Raw genomic sequence first — 21652 nt, 5'->3', positions numbered from 1 at the left:
GTCATGGGATTTTATTTGAAATCTAAATGTACATAAAATGTAACTAGAAATGTTAATATTCAAATAGAAGTATTTTATTTATACTTATTCAATATTTCATTTATATATTTTATTTTTCTTCTATAGAGGTTGATATTATAGGAAATATCCAGGCAACATCTCCCTGTTTACATCCTGCTGAACTGATTGCCACAAAAATGATCCAAGAGGATGAGTTTGAGTCTGCCTTCTCTGTTGTGATTGGGCATTCCATTTAGATGGAGTGAGATTAAAAAAAAAGGAGGTAATATTCTACTGTTTCTGATCATTACATTCACTCTGGGTGGCCCTCCCCTGCACTCTTTCGCCTCCCCCCTTGCAGCCAGCACTAGTCACCCCTACACAGGGTGTCCTCAGCAGGGGCGGATGAGAGTTTTGTGGGGCCCAGGGCGCCCGGCCTATTGAAACGCGGGGTCCAGTGCAGCACAATTTCGCTCATGCACCACAGCCAGAGCCGACAGGTAGCAGTGCATGCGCTGGTCCTATTGCAGTGCGGGGCCGGGCAGCTGCCCCACTCGCCCTGCCCTATATCCGCCATTGGTCCTCAGCTCAGTCTCCCCCTCTGGATGCCTCATTTCGGACCCATATGACCTTAACATCCAATCCCCCTTTTCTCATCTCTTGTCCCTCGTAATCAGGTGCCAGCGGGGCTCAGTGGCCCCGCCCCCGCAATTGCAGAATGGGGGGGGGGGGGGCGTTGGGTTAGGGCAGCTTCGCGCCCTGCAGCGCTCCGGCCCCAGAGAGCAGCACTGAGCCCGGCTGGCTCTGAGGAGCTGCCCCGCCAGCCCGAGCCGCCACTGCTGGCCGGGATCCCGCTGGGCAGCCCCGCCCGGTGCAAAGGGGGCGGGGTGAGCCCCCCCCCCGATTGGAAGCGGCCTCCATTATCTCCAGGCCTCACAGCTCGGGCCAATGGCTCTCAGCCCCCGCCCTGCACACTCGTTCCCCCAGCCGGGCACGGCACCACCCCCCAGAACTACATTTCCCAGCATGCTCCTGGCTGCGGGCGCTACGCCGACGGGGCCTCTACGTGGCAGGAGGAGGAGGAGCCGAGACGCTCGCGCTCGCGCTCAGCGGAAGATGGATTCCTCCGGCGCCGTTGCTTCTGCCTCCCCTTCCTCCCCGCACATGTGCGCGCTGGTGCTGGCGCGCGGCGGCAGCAAGGGGATCCCGCTGAAGAACATCAAGCTCCTGGCCGGGATCCCGCTTCTCGGCTGGGTGCTGCGCGCGGCTCGCGACTCCGAGGTCTTCGACAGGTGCGCATGCGCGGTGAGCGCTTCCCTCCCCGCGCAGGGGATATGCCGAGGTGTCCGTGCGGGGAGCCGCCCCTCAGCGGGGCCGTAATTAGCGCTGCGCATCGATGTTAGGTGAATTAATTAACCTTGTTATTTACCTAGGAATCTTAGAGAAGGTTCGTGGCATCTTAATTAACTAGCTGCGCCTGCGCCAGCCAAGCCCCCCCCCCCCCGCGCTATTCCCACCGGCTACCCCGAGCCTGGGCTCTGCGCTCCTGTGTGTCAGGCTGTGCCCCATGGGGGGGGGGGAAGAGCCAGGGGCCTGCTCAAGTCCTTGCTGGCTGAATGCCTGCGCAGGGCACATCTTTCAGCTGCGGGCAGCACCACACTTAGCAGCGGGATACCTGTGGCAGGTCCCTTTCTAAATAACTCGAACAGGAGATGTAAATGTGTGCAAGCTCTTGGCTTCATGCGAAGGGCTGGGGGGTGCTTTAAACTGTTCAGGTTGAGAGAACAGTATTCCCATACATGGACCTGGAAAGTAATACTCAAAGCTGTGCCTGGTGGCTCACAGGAGTGTTCTAAAATAAATTGTGCCCTGGAGCTGCTATCCTCATGCTATAAATTCGGATGAATTCCATTATGTCTTTGGATGGAAAAGATGAGCGCCATTTACTGTGTGCAGTACAGTGAGGAGGCTGTTAGTTGTAAAACAAATGGTATTTTTTATATCCAGTTTTATTGAATTTGTTACCTTTTAGGGTTCTTTAAATTGAAATTCTGAGGGCAGTGATTTCACACTATCGATGTGTGCATTTTGCAAAAGAACTTACAATAGATCCAACCATTCCTTTTGCAAATATTTCTCATTCCTATTAAACCTGCTATCATTATATTTGGGCTGTGACTGTCATTTGATTAGCTGTCACCAGTGCTCCCTGTAAACTGAGCATTTGGGTGGCCACCCCGAAGAGATTAAAATGCTGTCCAGCTCATTAGCAGTGCATCCATAGCTGGCTGGCACCATATGTTTCTACTGTTGGTGCATATCCACACATGCTTTTATGCACATAACATTTATTTTGCTCATGCATGGAAAAAAATTAGAGGGAACATTGGCTGTCACCCTGGGTTTGGATTGAACCTATTGCATTTATTTTACTGTAGTTACAGAATAATCTAATTTATAACTGAATCCATGGAAACAGATATAAATGGTCAGTGCGTTAACATTAGTATAGCTTTTGAACTATTCATCTATTTCACATTCAACATTGATTCTCCTGAGTGAACTGTTACCGCATGCTAAACAATTTAGAACCCTCAGCAATAAATAGTGTTTCCCATAGATATGGAAGCTCAGACATCATAAGATGTTAAATTACAAAACCACTCAGCTTTTGAGGAAAATGTTAAATTAAATGAAAAATCCTTGGATGGTTGGTTTCTGGTTTCTTATCCTGCTGTTGACAGTAGGGATTTAAAAATCTCCCAGAATAGTTAAACTATTTCTTTAACCAGTTAACCACTGGCTGCAGGCAGTGGGGGGTACTCAGGCCCCTGATCACTGTAGGCATGATGTGAACCTGTAGGCATGATGTCTGGGGTGCCATGGGGTTGGGGTGGGATTTTCCAGTAAGCATGCCACTAAGGCATATGCTTACTAGTTAACTGGTTTACCCAGCTCACCGTTAACATTCCTAGTTGTCAGCCGTACAGGTTGAACCTCTGTGGTCGGGGACTATGGATGTTGCTAGATTAGAGAACCCTAGCACGGGGTTTGCTGGTGTCTGGGAGAAGAACTAGCAAGTGGGGCCAGCAAGTCAGCGGAGCCTCCAGGGCATCAGAGCCTGCAGCTGGCAGAGTCAGGAAGCCACCAGGGCCGCTGGAGTCTGTGGCTTGGAAGTGCTGAGCTCACAGCGGGTGGGGCCAGAAGTGTGTGTGTGTGTGTGTTTGGCGGGGGAGGGAAAGGCTGCAGAGCTGACAGCTGGTGGGTCTGCAAGTGCCTGCAGGGCTGCAACAGCTAGGGGGCCAAGGCAGCAGTGGCAGGTAGCTGGGGAAAGGAGTCCAGCGGAGCTCCTTTTCAGCCTTCCTTGGTTTGAAAAACTCCTTTGTCCTGGAGCAGTCATGTCCTGAGAGAGCCAGACCAGGGAGGTCCAACTTGTAATCTTACTAACAGAAAAGATTTGAACTATTTTTTTCAGATGTAAGCAGTATTAAGTTGTGATGATTCTTAGTAGGTTAGTAAACATTTGGACACCAATTACCAGACTTCACAGCAAGAATAAAAATTGACCATCTCATTTCATCTTAAAATAATTGGAGGGAAATTAATTTTGGTGTTCTGTGACAGGTAGTCACGGTCTGATGACTCTAATTTTATGTCCTGGTGCTTCAAAATTAATACTTCTGAGGCTGTATGTGAACCAGAGAGAGTGATTAAGTTTGTAACTAGTATGGCTGTCTAATTCAATCTTTGCTTAGCATGATCAACTCTTTTTAATTAAGTGCTTTTTAAAATAAGGCATCTACTAAAATGAAGCATTGACTCTTGTAATTTTAGTTGCTTCACTGGTAATTTAGAAATGGGATGCAGACATCCAGTTTAAACATTTGACTCATTTGGTAACCAACTTTTTGCTGTTATGAGTGAGACTAGTGAGTAGACCATTAATGTTATACAATGCATCTGGAGAATACTGTTAATTCTTCTTTTGTTCTTTCTGTGATCATTCACCTGTGAGTCTTTGCCAACAGTATATGGGTATCCACAGACCACGATGAAATTGAGAAAGTGGCAAAGCAATTTGGAGCTCAAGTCCATCGCAGAAGCCCTGAGGTATCTAAAGACTCAACAACTTCTTTGGAGGCCATCCAAGAGTTTCTTCATAAGCATTCTGGTACAGTTGTTGCTATTGTCTTAGGTCTGAATCCTTTAGGTTGCTGAGTGTCCCTAATTTCCCTTGACATCGCTGATGAAGGGGAGTTTGTAACATTTTTTTCTTAATTAGTAACACTGGAGCAACAATTTTTTTTAATGGCTAAAGTGAATCACTTAATTGTATAACATATGTATCTGGTCATGGAATCTTCTTTGAAATCATATGTGTGTGTAAATAATTTTTATATTCAAGTGGAAGTATTTTATTTATACCTATTCCATATTTCATAGAAGATTTCCCATGTTATATTTTATTCTTCTTCTATAGAGGTTGATATTATAGGAAATATTCAGGCAACATCTCCCTGTTTACATCCTGATGATCTTAAGGAAGTGGCAAAAATGATCCGAAACAAAGGCTATGATTCAGTCTTCTCTGTTGTGAGACGGCATCTGTTTCGATGGAGTGAGATAAAAGAAGGTAATAGTCTACAGTTTCTGATCATTACTATGGGTCGTAAAGCTTCCAGTCTATATGTTAATTACAGTTGGAAGTGACATCTGAAGCATATATTTCTTAAGCAGAGGAACTCAAATAGCTTTGTCTTTTTTAAAATAGTGGTGTTAACATTTATCCTTTTGTTAATGTTCAGCCATTTTTTAGAGATCACCTGAAGTAGTTCAAAGTACAAGTGTCATTAACATATTTAAACATAAAATTATGCAGTGAAAAAAGCCCTTTGTTCTCATTTTGGCTAACACATGATCATTCACATGAGGTAAGGCTGTAGTGAAAACATAGCAGTGATATCTTAAGTACAAGTTAGCATGTTAAGAAAATGACTAGTATTGCCTTGTTTTGTCAATGAAAAGTAGCAAACTGCCTTGTCTTCACTGCAGTTTTGCTTCATGTTAGGTGACATGAGGTAAGAAAACACTGTCTTTCCAGGTAAAGATGCTGCTTTTTGGCAGCTTTAGCAAAGGCGCCAGCCATTAAACTGACTGAGATCTCACCTTTGGAAGAGGTCCTTATATCTGAGGGAGGGGCATATTGATGGGTATTTGGATACTTATACTGCTGCAGTCCATATTTGACTTGTTTCATAATTAAAATGGAACTCCAAGGTGTTCAAGTCACTGCTTTTGACACCCCTAAGTCCATTTCATAAACATTACCAAAGGCCTCTAATTCTTCTCCATTGTCATAATTTAGGATGTTTTGATTGCAGTTTTTATGGTTTACAGAGCACCATGGTCTCAGAGAGCATATAAAGCATAACAACACTATAGTTTACCCCCAAAAAGCTGAAAATGAAGTGGAAAAATACAGATTTTGTTCAGTAAAGCACATGATTAGTAAAACATCTTTATCAAAACAGGATCTTTTGAGTGACATTTCCTGATTGCTTTGAAAATGAAAATTTAGCTGTAGTGAAAGTGTACAAAAGGCATATTATTGTCATTTTGTGTGCAAGTATCATCCTACAGTCAGCTTTGTGTGCTTAATACATATTTTCAGGCTTTCAAAGCTCTAGTGTGCCCTCTTTGTTTTGAGATGCCAGTCCTTCACGATGCTGAGGTGTCTCAGCTTTCATTGCCTTCAGTGGGAGTCAAGATAGTTTTGAAAGCACTCTGAAGGATACTGTCCCCTTGCCCAGTGGTGCAAGGAATCAATACAGATGGAATAACATGGTATGAGGGTTTGTAGTAGACATAAGAAAAAATATTCTGTTTCAAGATATATTGCTTAGGGACTAATTATTTTTAAAAAATCCCTCAAACAAAAAATAGCCAGTTTTCCTTACCAAATACTAGACACGATAATAAGAAAAGAGCAAATTTTCTTTCTCAAAGGCAGTGACACTTTAGCAGGGTGAGGTGAGTGGAAGGAAAGGGCTGAGAAGCAGGCTTCTATGATAGATATTTTCTGAAGACTTCTATGATAGATGTGTTCTCTGCATGTTCGAATTGGGATATTTCAGTTTTCTGTACAAGAAATGTAGGGCATTTCTCCACCTTGGGCTCCAAAGATACCAAGAGAGACAAGAGTTCAGAAAATACTTGCCCTTACTGAGACAGAAATCAAAGTAGCTGGTGACTATGCTGTACTCTTAATTTCCTAGTAGTAAGTTAATTTAAACACAAAGGTGACTCTAAACAAAAGCTTTAATTTTTTTTTCTTTTTTTTCCCACAATTGTTTTTATAGGTAATGAAGTAACAACACTTCAAGGTGGCCTGGATCCAAAAAGACGGCCCCGGCGTCAGGATTGGGATGGGGAACTTTATGAAAATGGGTCATTTTACTTTGCTACAAAGGACCTGATTAAAAAAGGCTACTTACAGGTCAGTGTTTCTGTTTTTTCAGGGCTTTTTAGATTATTGCCTCCTGTACTCTTCCATTAGGGAGCTCAAATCCTTGGACGCTGGCAATTGTGATGTATGTAATTGACTATAGTGTGTTGTGTTTGTGGATTGTGAGGGAATAATGCCCAGCAGCAACAGTTGAAGCCAAGCGTGTTGTAGCTTCTTATTTGTAATCTTAGCTACTGTTGAATCCTCTGGCATTAGTAGGTTAAGTAAGATACAGATTTCTTTAAACAATTTGTGCAAGAAGAATGTATATCCTTAGGCCTGTGAAAGTACTGTGATAGAATTCCTATTGGAACTCCAGGAGTGGGTTCTATGATTCTTACTCAGCTGAGCATTCCTTATGCATTGGCGTCAGTGAAATTGCTTACCTAAATAAGAATTTTAGGTTAAAGACTCCAGTGTGGCATATAGATAAAGAGGACTGTGCCTATATTACCAGCTTCCTTTGTACCTGTTTCCCCATTGGTAAAATGAAGATAATGCTTATCTTGCAAAGGTGCTGAGGCTTGATTCATTCACTTTTCCTGAGTTATTTGAGTTCTATAGTTTTTAAGGTACAGGTTGAATCTCCCTTGTCCGGCACCCTCGGGACTTGTCTAATTCTGAACAAGAGAATTTTCTGGACCAAGGGAGGTCAATATTGTCTGGTAGCATTACCAACACTTCCACTACTTACTGGGCTGTTAGAGGACATTTGCGGTAAAGTAGAGCTAAACAACAGCACAGAACACAGAGCTAGGACTGGTGGCTGTAAACAAATTTTATGGGACCACGAGAAACTTGGCCACATCCATGAAAAGTGGACATCTGGCTACCGTAATTTAGCGAATATAACCCATGGGTTATACTTGTTTTTACAACCCCCCCGTAGGATATACTCGGGTGCTGGGTATACAGTGGTTTAAAAAAAAAAAAAAAAACCTCACCTCCTGGTGAGCGTGGGAACCGGGAAATGAGTGCTCCCCCACCTGGAGGCTGGTGGCTGTGCAGCCACAGGAAGGCGCGCGGGAGCATTCTCATTCCCCCGCCTGGAGGTTGTGCATCCACTTGGGAACCAGGAGGGTGAGTACTCCCCCGCCGGATGTGGATCCACTTGGGAACCAGGCGGGGTGAGTGCTTCCCGTCCCGGAGTGTGGCTAATCCCTCTCCCCCCCCCCCCCCCCCCCCTCCTTCCCCTGCACAGTTTGAAACAAAGTCTTGTATACCCTGCGGATTATATTCGTGCAGGGTATATTCGGGTGCAGGGTATATTTGCTAAATTACGGTAATTAAAATAATTCTGGATGATGGATGTTTCTGGATGAGAGTTCTGGACTAGCGAGGTTCAACCTGTATGTATAGAAGTGCAAAATATTTCTAAAAACTGATGTGAGACAGTCCCGATTTATGTTCCACTTAGAATGGAAAGCAAGTGAATCTTCTGTGCTGGGAGGCTCCCTTGAAGTGGAATAGTTGATAGAAGATGCAGAACTAATGTATCTGACTCCAACACACTCATTCTTCTGCAACATAAGGGGTGTATCAAGGAGTGGGGGTGCTGCATTCCCACCTTCTTGGGGCTCATGGCCAACTAGCATGCATTAAGAATGTTAAGAGGTGGGTAACTGGGTAATCATGTAGTCGATACAGTTTGTATCGACTACATGATTACTCAAAGTGCTATCCCCTCTGTGGCTCTGCGGTTTAAGTGTAGCAAGAGTCGGGCATGCAGGCAGCCTGGCTCCTACTACATTTAAACTGTAGAGTCATAGCAGGGGTAGCTCATGGACCCCCGGCGCAAGCCAGGACTGAGCTGGGCTTGCTCAGTCCCAGTTTGCACTGGGTCCAGCAGCCCCTGTCTGTGGGAGGTCCCAGTGGGGAGTTGGGACCCCCTGCAGACAGGGCTTGATGGAGGCAGCACTGGAGGGTGGGGACAAGTGGCACTGTGGAGATGGTGCTGTGGGGAACCAGCTTTTAAGTCTATTAATTGACTACTCTTTTACATCCCTAGCATGCATTAGTAACCTTAAGGTATTGTAGACCCAGCTCTGGGAGCCGTGATTGGTTCTCCTTGCACGGAATGTGCTGAGAACATGAGCCATGCTGTGCAAGTTTGATATGAAGCCACCTTTGTTCAATGTTTTACTATTATCATGTTAACTACAGAGGAATCAGTTGAACATAATAGGTTTGGCTTTTTACTAAAGAGATACTTGAGTCTACTTATGGTCAGCATCTACTTACTACAATAGTATTTTGGCATTATCTCAGGTTGTCTACTAAGACTGTCTTAAGTTGTAAATGATATTCCCAAAGGCAAGCCTTTTTTCATCTTGATTCTTTGATGCTAAGATACAGTGAGTCTAGTCTGCCCATCAGAGTTGCACACAGCAGCTATTACTTAGGGCATGGTTCCTGTGTAGTAAAGTGGAAACATACCTACATTTAAAACAGTTGAGAGTATTATGCTGAATTGTGCAACAGAAAAGTCAGTGACTTTTTTTTCCACTTAATAATAACATGCCGCTTTTTGAGAGTACCTTCTATCAGAGGAAGTCAAAATGATTTATGAATGTTCAGGTATTTTTCATAACTCTGAGAGATCCATAATCTGAACTCCATTTTACAGATGGAAAAACTAAGATGCGAAATGACTGAGATTTACCCATCATGCTGTTAAAAGTCCCAGAAATCCTGAGATAATAGTTTGTCACACCAGTAAAAAGCACAGTTGTACTAAGTTAAAATTGAATCTTCAGGGGGTAGCCAGTTAGTCTGTACAGGATACATTAAAAAAACAAGTGATCTGGTAGCACTTCATAGACTAACAAAAACTAAATGTGCTGCTGCCTCTTTTCCCACTAAATCATCTACTGAAATCAGATCAGTTTAGTGATAAAAGATTTTGTTTCAGTTTCCTTGGTTTTTACAATAAGGGTAATAAAGTGGCTTACAAAAATCAATCTCTAAGAATCTAGTATGAAAAGCACTTCGCAAATGTCAAGTAATAGTAAACATTTTTGTGTTTTTTCTAGATAAGTCATTTGGTCATATAAAGTTGGCCATTACTATATATGGCATTATGAATATTCAGTCCTTTTCATTTAGTCCTAATGGATAAACATTTCTGTATTTAAATTGATGTTGTGTGAGATACTGATATCAAGTATGGAGAATAAAATATCTGAAATCTAATTTTGTTTAGGGTGAAAAAGTGATGTACTATGAAATGCGTGCTGAACACAGCGTGGATATAGATGTAGATATCGACTGGCCTATTGCAGAGCAAAGAGTGCTGAGGTAAAAAGAGAGGTTTTGAAAGTTCAGCGTTATTTTTGACTAGACGTTTACTCTGAATGGCTCAGGTCCGGCAGGGCAGTGAGGCATGGGGGGTGCAGGAGTTGGGGTTGGACGGTGAGGAGGGGCTTGGGAGGGGACTGTGGGAGTGAAGGAGTCCAGGTTGGGAAGTGAGGAGGTGCTCAGGCGGGCGATGGGTGTGTGCGTGTGCTGCTGGAGTCAGGGTTAGCTTTGTGTAAGATCTTAAGCTTCTACATGCAGACTCCATGCTTACCTGTGTGTTTATATAATAGGACCTACATTAGGATTGGGTACTGCAAACACTACTATAATATACTGGTTAAGTAATACTTTGGCAATTCTATCTGTGACCCCTATTTTTTTCTTAAAATATGCTATAGAACATAACTCTCTTGTCTAAAGATTTTTTTTTTTTAAGTGGACAACATTGGGCAACTTATCTTTTGTCATAGAGCTGTATTTATTATTAGTAATTTTGTTTTTCATGTTTTAAGGGATTCAGATTAATTTATTCTGCATTTATCTTCTGGGGTATATTTTGAAAAATAAGATGTCAGGGAGTCTTTCTTGTGACAATAACCAAGAATCACAAACCAAGATTCTTTGCTTTGCATTAGTGGGTTACTTTTTATTTAAGTTTTTTAAAATACAATTTCAAAGTCTTCCATTCTGAAATGAAAGCTTCTTTGTTTAGATATGGCTATTTTGGTAACACTGAAAAAAAGCAAATAAAAAAGGTGAAGCTACTCGTCTGCATCATTGATGGATGTCTCACTGATGGTCGCATTTGTTTGTCAGAAGATCAAAAAGAAATAATCTGTTATGATGTTAGAGATGCTATTGGGATTTCCTTATTAAAGAAAAGAGACATTCAGGTAAGCGTCTTTTCTGAATCATGAGACTTTATGTTCCTTGTTAAACTTCCACAGCGAACTTTTCAAAATGAGAATGGTGGTGAGGCAGGCACTTCTGAAAACAACATTAATCTTAGTACTTTCGGATGGTGGTAACTCTATATTCTGAAGTTCCTGTGTGGTGGTGACATGTTTCTAATACTTGTGTTGGTATTTGCGCTAATTGTCCCAAGATTGTGTAAAGGAGTTTGTATAGTACTGTGTTGGCACCACTCATGTTGCATGTGCTGCTTATCCAGAGCACACGCTGAGCAGTAATCCTCTTTCCCAGTAGTTGCATGGTTACCTCTCATAAGTATCTAAGTTCCTAATGAACCATTATTAACTGTCATCACAAAAGCCCTCTGCGATACAGAAATACTATTATTCACTATAAACAACGAGAAGTTCTGTGGCACCTTTATAGACTTAACAGATTTATTGGAGCATAAGCTTTTGTGGGTAAAGGACCCACTTTGTCAGATGCACGTAGTGGAAATTTCAGACGCAGGTATAAGTATGCAGGGATATGAAAAGAGTATCAATCAAGAGTAAGGCTAGAGATAATGAGGTCAATATATTACTCCCTAATGATAGATCAGGAGTTGAGAGACAGAAATTAATAGACTTGTCCAGTTACACAAGAAATGTAGTAAAGAGAGGAAATTAAGTGCAGATCATTGGAGTCATGGTCTAGTGCTTTTAACCACAAGATCATCTGTGCTTCCTCTCATCAGTCCTAAGAGTTCAAGGCAACCTAAAAAACTAAAACCGCATTGGTTTAATTTGCTTTCCATAATCATTAAAGCCAAATTTTGCCTTAATGAAGATTTTACACAAGTGTAAATTCTTACATAAGAACAGCCGTACTGGGTCAGACCAAAGGTCCATCTAGCCCAGTATCCTGTCTACCGACAGTGGCCAGCACCAGGTGCCCCAGAGAGGGTGGACCGAAGACAACGATCAAGCGATTTGTCTCCTGCCATCCCTCTCCAGCCTCTGACAGACAGAAGCCAAGGACACCATTTTATCCCCTGGCTAATAGCCTTTTATGGACCTTACCTCCATGAGATTATCTAGCTTCTCTTTAAACTCTATTATAGTCCTAGCCTTCACAGCCTCCTCTGGCAAGGAGTTCCACAGGTTGACTACACGCTGTGTGAAGAAGAACTTTCTTTTATTAGTTTTAAACCTGCTCCCCACTAATTTCATTTGGTGTCCTCTAGTTCTTCTATTTAGGGAACAAAGAAAAGTTATTTATTAATCAGCCCTCTCCACACCACTCATGATTTTATATACCTCTATCATATCCCCCCTCAGTCTCCTCTTTTCTAAACTGAAAAGTCCCAGTTGCTTTAACCTCTCCTCATCTGGGACCCATTCCAAACCCCTAATCATTTTAGTTGCGCTTTGCTGATCCCTTTCCAAGGCCAAAATATCTTTTTTGAGGTGAGGAGACCACATCTGTACACAGTATTCAAGATGTGGGTGTACCATAGTTTTATACAGGGGCAGTAAGATATTCTGTGTCTTATTTTCTATCCCTTTCCTAATAATTCCTAGCATCCTATTTGCCTTTTTGACCACCGCTGCACACTGCGTGGAAGTTTTCAGAGAACTGTCCATGATAACTCCAAGATCTCTTTCCTGATTTGTCATAGCCAAATTAGCCCCCATCATACTGTACGTATAGTTGGGGTTATTTTTCCCGATGTGCATTACTTTACACTTATCCACATTAAATTTCATTTGCCATTTTATTGCCCAATCACTCAGTTTGGTGAGATCTTTTTGGAGTCCCTCACAGTCTACTTCTGTCTTGACTATCCTAAACAGTTTTGTATCATCTGCAAACTTTACTACCTCACTGCTTACCCCTTTCTCCAGATCATTTATGAATAAGTTGAAAAGGATTGGTCCCAGGACTGACCCTTGGGGGACACCACTAGTTACCCCTCTCCACTCCGAAAATTTACCATTTATTCCTACCCTTTGTTTCCTGTCTTTTAACCAGTTCTCAATCCAAGAAAGGACCTTCCCTCTTATCCCATGGCCATGTAATTTACACAAGAGCCTTTGGTGAGGGACCTTGTCAAAGGCTTTCTGAAAATCTAAGTATACTATATCTACTGGATCCCTCTTGTCCGCATGTTTGTTAACCCCTTCAAAGAACTCTAATAGATTAGTAAGACAGGATTTCCTTTTACAGAAACCATGTTGACTTTTGTCCAACAAATTATGTTCTTCTACATGCTTACAATTTTATTCTTTACTATTGTTTCTACTAATTTGCCCGGTACTGAAGTTAGACTTACCGGTCTGTATTTGCCTGGATTGCCTCTACAGCCCTTTTTAAATATTGGTGTCATGTTGGCTACCTTCCAGTCATTAGGTACGGAAGCCGATTTAAAGGATAGGTTACAAACCACAAATAATAGCTCAGCAATTTCCCATTTTAGTTCTTTTAGAACCCTTGGATGAATGCCATCCGGTCCCGGAGATTTGTTAACATTAAGTTTTTCTATTTGTCCCAAAACCTCCTCTAATGACATTTCAATCCGGGACAGTTCCTCAGATTCATCACCCACAAAGGACGGTGCAGATTCAGGAATCTCCCCAACGTCCTCCGCCATGAAGACTGAAGTAAAGAAATCATTTAGTTTCTCCGCAATGGCTTTATCGTCCTTGATTGCTCCTTTTATAGCTCGATCATCTAAGGGACCCACAGGTTTTTTTAGCAGGCTTCCTGCTTCTAATGTACTTAAAAAACATTTTGTTATTTCTTTTTGAGTTTTTGGCTAGCTGTTCCTCAAAATCTTTTTTTGCTTTTCTTATTACATGTTTACACTTGATTTGACAGTGTTTATGTTCCTTTCTATTTATCTCACTAGGATTGGACTTCCACTTCTTAAAAGATACCTTTTTGTCCCTCACTGCTTCTTTTACATGGTGGTTAAGCCACGGTGACTCTTTTTTAGGTCTCTTGCTATGCTTTTTAATTTGGGGTATACATTTAAGTTGGGCCTCTATTATGGTGTCTTTAAAACGGTTCCATGCAGCTTTCAGGGATTTAGCTCTAGTCACTGTGCCTTTTAATTTCTGTTTAACAAACCTCCTCATTTTTGTGTAATTCCCCTTTTAGAAATTAAATGCCAGGGTGCTGGACTGCTGAGGTGTTCTTCCCACCACAGGAATGTTGAATGTTATTATATTATGGTCACTATTCCCAAGCGGTCCTGTAACGGTTATATCCTGGACCTGATCCTGCACTCCACTCAGCTATTCACGTAGCTGGAGTAGTATATCTTAGTAAATTCTTAAATTGGTGCAGCATAACCCATGTAAATCAAACTTACATTTACTCTTCTTCCTGTTTGATTCAGCCAGGGTGAACTTCCCAGTACGGAACTGAGTAAGATAGCTGCATGCTGTTTTATGTGGCCTCCCTCTACAGTGCATAGGGACACAACCGAGGTGGGGGGAGAGATCTAATAGATGCTGCTATGGTGATTTTGTGAGGTATCGTTACTTAGTTCAACATTACCCCCTAGTGTAAGCTTCGCCTAAGATATACTACTCCAGCTACGTGAATAGCTCCACAACTCCCATCGACTCTTATGCTTCTTGATCCGATGAAGTGCATGAGACGATCAGTGATCGATTTAGCAGGTCTTTACTGGACCTGCTAAATTGACCCCAGAGGATCGATCCCCACAGCACCAATCTTCCAATAAGTGTGGATAAGGCTTGTCTTGGACTGCCAAAGTATGTTGGCTCCTATTTCTGTATCTTAATATAATAAATAGGGGATTCATAGATTCCACAAAAATCCTGAGGCTGTGAGCTTTGTGCTTCACATCAGTGTCTGCTGCTGGTGTAGCATGTCTTGCTCTGTATTCAACTCCTTTTGACTACAAAATATGAAATGATAAATGCAGAATATTCACTGACAGCTTGCAGCACAGACTAGAGAGGAGAAATTTACCTACAGTGGTTTTTTCCGAAAATCATCTCAGTATCTCTGCTTTATGTGACAAAGTGCTTTGTTCATTGCTTTCAGAATGTATTTCCAACATTTACTTCCTGCTCTTTCTTTTAGAGTACAAATCTCAAGAATGTTACTAGATGCTAAAATCATGGAAAATATTTTGAATAATGCAGCTTCTAGAAATAGTTTGTAAACCTTCATCAGGATAGCTTTGATGATAGTATGGTTTAAATTTGGTGGTGAGACCTTCGTATATGTGACAGCCAGCATACCACGGCTATAGTGTGACAACCAGTATGTAATTTAACAATCTTGGCATGTGTTGTGTTTAAAGAGAGAAATAAGAATTCCTGTTTTGTGAATTAGAAGAAAACCTACATATGGATAAATCACTCTTCTTTAATGACTAGAAATGCTAAGTCAATAATGTGTTCTTGTATCCTAATTGGCTCGGCTTTGAATCTAAAAGAGATACCTCAGCCATAGATTGCTAGTTGCCTGTATCAGAGGTTTTCTAAAAACAGTTTCCATTTTATGTTCATTCAGTAGTCACTTTGTGTCTGCGTATGGAGTTTATTCTAATTTAACTTGATTTAATAGGTACTGCTAATCTCAGAAAGGAACTGTTCAAAGACTATTTCTGCTACAAAATTGGATTGTGAAGTGGAAGTCAGTGTGACAAATAAACTGCAAGTTGTAGAAGACTGCTTGAAAAAAATGAATTTAAGCTGGAAAGAAGTGGCTTACATAGGTTAGTTTGTTTTTGTTTTTTAAATGATGAAACTTCATGCAGCATACACAGTTCTAATTAAATAATACATAGCACGGCTTATCTTCAAATCACTTTGCCCTTAGTTAACAGGAAGATTAATAAACAAATTGCCAAAAACTCTGATACTCCTGTGCAAAGATTTTTCATTTAAAGTGAAGAGCCCATTTCTCCACATGCTTGTGCAAACTAAAAGAATATGTAAGCAATTTCAGGTATTTTAAAGGCACTGTGCTTGTATGTAAAGTTATGTGTGATTGTAGAGTTGGCCCTTAATATTTTTCTTGTAACCACCACCTGTAAAATGTATATCTGTGATGGAGGTTTTGTAAGTATTGATTCCAGTTTGTGAAGTGACCTTGAGATCCTAAGATATGAAAGGTTGTAAAAGTACAGATTATTTTTTACAAGTATTTTCTGGAGTTGCAAGTCATCAAGTTCAAGAGAAAATGCTTACTTATCTCACGTGCTCCATTTGACATCAGACTTCAACATATTTAAATTCCTCCTTTGATAGGAAATGAAGAATCCGATGTGGACTGCTTGAAGACAGTTGGGATAAGTTGTGTTCCTGCAGATGCTTGCGCTGCTGCTAAGACGTCTGCTAGCTATATCTGTAAAAGTAATGGAGGCCATGGTGCCATTCGTGAGTTTGCAGAACATTTATTGCTGCTAATGGACAAAGTGAATTCAGAAGAAAAAAGAAAATGAAGAACTAATGAGGAAAACCCCCATTCCTCCCCCTCCCTCCTGGACAGGATAAAGTCTGCCTTTATTTTGCACAATGGCTTGCTTTTGTTTGAAACGTCAACACATTTAGAAGGGCATTGTCAACACATTCAGGCCCCTACCTTGGCTTAATTTTAATACAATCAGTAATCTAAATGCTTTCAGTCAGAAGCATAACGAAAAGGATTTGTGTTTGTGAAACAAAATTACAGCATTGTGCTTTGGCGTGAGACTCACAAAATAAAACTGGTTATTCTATATGGACTGTCCAAGCTGAGTGAAATGCAAAACATCTGTGGCAGAAATGGTGAAAGAGATGCCATTTAAAAACTAGATCCTCTTCATGAATTTTGTTCATAAGAAAGCTAAGGACATTTGACAACTGGGTATAAAATGCTACCACGCTGAAAGAGTCTGATCCAACGTAATGTAAGCATTAGAATCAACTTTTAATGACTATCCAAGGTGTAAGACACTGGTTTTTGTTCTTACCCTCCTAGTGTGAGCTTATTTATCTTACAACCATTGCTCTTCCAGTGTATACACAAACTTGTGCTCATTAGAAGTGATTCACAAAATAACTGCTACTTTCTCATACTATAAATAATGCCTAAATATTGTAACAGGAGTAAACAATTGTATAAAATACTGTATGTAAGTTGTATGTTGCTTAATGCAGACTTTTTGTTGCTTTTGGATGAATCCACCAAAATTGCACAGAGGACTCATGGCATCAAGAGGGCACAAAATTTATTTTTTGCTAAACCACACGGTCATGAAATAATGCCCTTTGTGGAGTCTACTCATTTTACAGTATTTAGTCCTAATCCAATTTGATGTTGTACACTTCCTGCAAGGTAGTAGTCACTCTTGACTCCTGTTGAATATTATTGGGGGGAGGGAGTTCATGCCAATCTGGCACTATGGCCCTAGTCCTATAAAGCACTTAGGCACATGCTTAGTTTTAAGCCTGTGAGTAGTCCTATTGACTTCAGGATTGTGCTTTATACCATTAAAGCTGTGCTGATGTCACTGGGACTATTTACATGATTAAAATTAATCCTGTTTTGCAAGGCTTTCTGAACAGGAGGCTAAATTTGCAGGTAATGGGAACTTTGAGTGAGTTCTGTTGCAAAAACATTTTGCAAAAAAAAAAGTCTGCCCTTTCACATTGTGAATATTAGTGTCAGATCACTGAAAGGAGTCCTGTCACCGCTTCTGATCTTTATTGTATGAATGTAATTCTGGAAATCTGTAGTTATTTATATCTATATTGGTATGAATCCTGGCTTTTTTATATTTTATATCATGTTAATTCAAGGGTGACTTATCAATTGATCTCTTCACCCCTCCCCCCTAAAAATGTCTTGATGATGTATTGTGTACATATAAGCAGTTGTCAAGAACAGGGCTTAAAAATGCAGATCTGTTTCTAATCTATTTATCAGTGGGTCAGATTCAAACACAGATAATGCTAAAACAATCCCAATAATTTTAATAGGAGCTGCATGTATATAACTGATAGCCATATAAGAAACACTGTTTACAGTTTGGATAACTTTGAGATTACATGTTAAATTATAATGCTGTTGGTTTTGGGAGTTCAGGACAGATGTATTGCCTATCTTATTTTACAGTTGTTCAGTTTTGTTAATATGGTAATATAATTTGTTCTTTTATTGTTTATTTAATTACAACTATATAATGCTTAAAACTGAGATTTCATTACTGATCATCATTTCAATTTATTTGTAAGGCTGCTTGTGAATTGTTTCCTGTTTGCACCAATCAGTACAAAATGATTATTGAAGTATTTCATAGCGTTCTCCATAGGATGAGTTACAGGAATTTTGTCAACAGGTATAGGAAAAGCAGGCCCTATTTTGGACTAAGCTACAGTCCCTTTGACAGTGTTCCTTTTAACTTATGTAGACTCCTAAAATCTCTGAAGTTGTATCATTTATAGCTAGGACTCCGCAAGGTATTTAAGATGGTGCCTCAATTAAATAAGTCGTGCTTAATTTCCTTGCTTAGTCAGGGCATATAAACTCATTATGAAGAAGTGTTTATTATGAATGGACAATATGAAGCATGGTTAAAGTTGCTGTACTAAACTTGCTTTTTTTCTCCTCTACATTAGAGGCAGAAATAATAATGTATGACATTTTTGAACACTTGGAGTTTGTACCATTTTTTCATATGTATGTACAAGAAATATGGTGATTTCTTTTTGTCTAATGAGAAGAAAGAATTGGTAACTGTTAAATAAAATGTTCACTCTTCTGCCAGGATATTTTATAATTTTATTTTTGTTGAAAATGTCTTAATATGTGCATCTTTTATATGAAGTACAGGCAGTCCCCGGGTTACGTACAAGATAGGGACTGTAGGTTTGTTCTTAAGTTGAATCTGTATGTAAGTCAGAACTGGCATCCAGATTCAGCTGCTGCTGAAACTGACCAGCGGCTGACTACAGGAAGCCCGAGGCAGAGTTGCTCTGCCCCGGGCTTCCTGTAGTCAGTGCTGGTCAGTTTCAGCAGCGTCTGAATCGGGGACGCCTGGGGCAGAGCAGCTGGGGTGCTGCCGGGTTGGTCCAGTAGCGCCCAGAGTGGCGCTACGGGACCAACCAGCAGCGCCCCAGCCGCTCTACCGCAGGCGTCGGGAAAAAAGCCTGGTCTGCTGGGAGGGGGGCGCACTAGCTGCCCCCCCCACCCCCAGCAGACCAGGGAGATGCGGGTGGCGGACTGAGACGCACTGCGGTCCCGCTGCCCGGGTCCTCCGCGGTCCCGCTGCCCGGGTCCTTTGCTCCGTGTCTCCCTGGTCTGCGGGGGGGGGGGTGGACTTTTCTCGCCCCGGAGGACGCGGGCGGCGGGACCACGGCGCATCTGCGCATCCCGCCGCTCCAATCCTCCGCGGTGAGAAAAACCCCGTTCGTAACTGTGGATCTGACATAAGTCGGATCCGCGTAACTCGGGGACTGCCTGTACATAGAAAGTTTTACAGCAGCAAGAGTCATCAGACAAGCTACTGCTAGGCATAATTTTTAAAAAGCCTTATCACTACCTGTGTGTCTGATTTAAGGTCTTACTCTGAAGTTACTTAAAGATACGCTTAAAGTTGATGGGATCGCTCCTAGTGCATAAAGTAAGCATGTTCATAAATTAGTGCAGCATCTGGACTTTGGGGAACCTGGGTTCAAATCCTTGCTCTGCAACAGGATTCCCATGCCCTTAGACAAGTTAGTCTCTGTGTGCATCCATTCCTCATCTATGACATAGGAATAACAATTTCCTATATAAGGGCATATTGTGAGGATAAATACATTAAGGATTGTGAGACCTTTAGATACTACAGTAATAGCCATGGAAGTATGTTAGATTACTAATGTTGAGATTTTTTTTTTTTTTAGTAGCCATTGGACTTTAAATGAGGAAAAACCTGAGCAACTGTTTTTTATTATGGACATTGTCAAAGGTTTTTATTGCGAAGTTTCTTTGGATAGCAGAGTGCAAAGATGTTTAAAGAATTTCAAATGATGTGGACTTCTCAAGTTTCATCAACTGAAATAAAAGTTAAGAAACCCCATTTAATCTGTTCACGTATAGGAAAATATGGCATATAAGAGTCTAATCTTTTCATATACAATTTATGTGTTGAAGGGGGAAAAAAGAGGGGGGGGAGGACTGAAGTTGTGGAGCAGAAAAAAAGGACTCCAAGACTTAAGCTATGTCCCTTGTAAGGGTGAGTGCATAGATAGGAACAGGGGAGTTTCCCCTAGGTCTTTTGGCTGGGAGCCATTTTGTGGAACCAGATAAGCTTGGGGGCTGAGGGGGAGGCTGGGCACTGAGTGTTTCTGGGTTGCCAGGTGCCCGGCCTTTTCGCCTCCTGGCCAGTGGAAGAAAAATCAGAAAATACCGGACGTCACAGGTGTCCAGTATTCTCTGAATTTTTTTTACTGGACAGGAGGCAAAATACCGGACACCTGGCAACCCTAGGCAGGAAGAGGTCATCCTTCCTGGGATTTCCACACGATGTAGGCGGAGGAGTGGCTGTTGGCCGGGTCCAGGCTGCGGGTCTGGTAGAGTGGAGTGAAGAGGCTCTTGGAGGATGTAGCGGCCGCTGGGGAGGAGCAGGACTCAGGAGACAGGGCCGGCCAGCAGGCCCTGGGGCCGGGCGCACATGTTACAAGTGCTGGCTGCGCATAGGGTTGCCAGGTGTCCGGTTTTCTACCAGACAGTCCGGTATTCGTGCTCTGTCAGGTAGAAAAATTCAGAAAATACTGGACATGTGCAATGTCTGGTATTTTCTGAATTTCTGGCTGGATGCCAGATGGAAGCTGGGCGGTGGAGCAACTGGGACGTAGGGGCTCTGATAGGCTCTGGGAGCCCTGTGGTCTCATGCAAAAGCTGGCTGGGGCGGGGCCAGTGGCTGGGACCCCCTGCCACTCCCCCGGCCTGGCTTCTGCACACAACCAGAGGCTCCCAGTGCCAATCGCAGCTCCGCCTCCCTGCTGGGAGCCGTGGCGGATATAGGGCAGGGCAAGCAGGGTGCTGCCCCGGGCCCCGTGCTTCAAGAAGCTCCATGCATGCGCCATGGTGCCACTGCACCTGCGCTATGTCAAAGGGGGGGCCTCGCGAAATTGTGCTGCCCTGGGCCCTACAAAATCCTCATCCGCCCCTAGCTGGGAGCCTCTAGTTGTGTGCAGAAGCCGGGCCGGGGGAGTGGCAGGGGGTCCCAGCCACTGGCCCCGCCCCGGCCAGCTTTTGCATGAGACCACAGGGCTCCCAGAGCCAATCGCGGGCCCCACCTCCCAGTCGCTCCCCCGCCCAGCTTCCGTCTGGCACCCAGCTGGTTTCTAGCAACTAAAGGGAGTGCCTGCTGGAGGCGCAGCCTGTTGCTTATTTCACCCCCCTTCCTTCGCCCCCCCCTTCTCCTCCCATCCAGCTCTCCCAGTCCCTGACTCCCCCCCAGCTCTGCTTCCCGCCCCCCTTCCTCCCGGACAGCCCGATGGCCCCTGATACTCCTCACCCCCTCCAGCCCTGCCTCCCGCCCCCCTTCCTCCCGGCCGAACCCTGACGCCCACGATCAAGTGTGTCTGGTATTTTGGGGAGGGTCTACCTGGTAACCCTAGCTGCGCAGCTGTGGTGTCTCCGATGGCCCTTTAAAATCAGTGGGGCAGGGATGGGCATTGCCGTGGGTGGCGCCGGCTGCTTAGCGACCGCTGGGGAGGAGCAGGAGAGGAGACAGGGGCAGCCAGTAGGTTCCGGGCACTCATTGGTGCCAACTGTCTGCGCAGCCATGGCATTTTCCCGGCCGCAGCCCTTTAAAATCGGCAGGGCCGGGGGCAGCACCAGCTGCTTACCTGAAATGCTGCCACTGGCAAAGTGCCACCCCAAGCACCTTTCTGATTTGCTGGTGTCTAGAGCCAGCCCTGAATACTGTACTCTTTATTG

The 21652-nt window shown here is 42.9% G+C and overlaps 1 protein-coding gene across 1 annotated transcript; it reads left to right on the top strand.

Moving 5' to 3' along the window:
- The first annotated feature begins 1064 nt into the window (after positions 1-1064).
- CMAS (cytidine monophosphate N-acetylneuraminic acid synthetase) lies at positions 1065-18490 on the top strand. The gene is made up of 8 exons (XM_075898453.1): positions 1065-1292; positions 4029-4171; positions 4481-4633; positions 6360-6496; positions 9708-9802; positions 10515-10695; positions 15302-15452; positions 15988-18490. The coding sequence occupies exons 1-8, from the start codon at positions 1117-1119 to the stop codon at positions 16179-16181; spliced, it is 1230 nt and encodes a 409-aa protein (XP_075754568.1). The 5' UTR covers positions 1065-1116; the 3' UTR covers positions 16182-18490.
- The last annotated feature ends 3162 nt before the right edge of the window (positions 18491-21652 follow it).

This window comes from Pelodiscus sinensis, chromosome 1 (assembly GCF_049634645.1).
Source record: "Pelodiscus sinensis isolate JC-2024 chromosome 1, ASM4963464v1, whole genome shotgun sequence".
NCBI lineage: Eukaryota > Metazoa > Chordata > Testudines > Trionychidae > Pelodiscus > Pelodiscus sinensis.
This window is presented reverse-complemented; position numbering and strand designations above follow the sequence as displayed.

Bases quoted from the DNA above. Each gene is read 5' to 3' on its own strand.
- CMAS (XM_075898453.1), top strand. From the start codon at position 1,117: ATGGATTCCTCCGGCGCCGTTGCTTCTGCCTCCCCTTCCTCCCCGCAC. The intron at 4,634-6,359 runs GTAATAGTCTAC...TTGTTTTTATAG, and splicing joins ATGGAGTGAGATAAAAGAAG to GTAATGAAGTAACAACACTT. The intron at 15,453-15,987 runs GTTAGTTTGTTT...CTCCTTTGATAG, and splicing joins GAAAGAAGTGGCTTACATAG to GAAATGAAGAATCCGATGTG.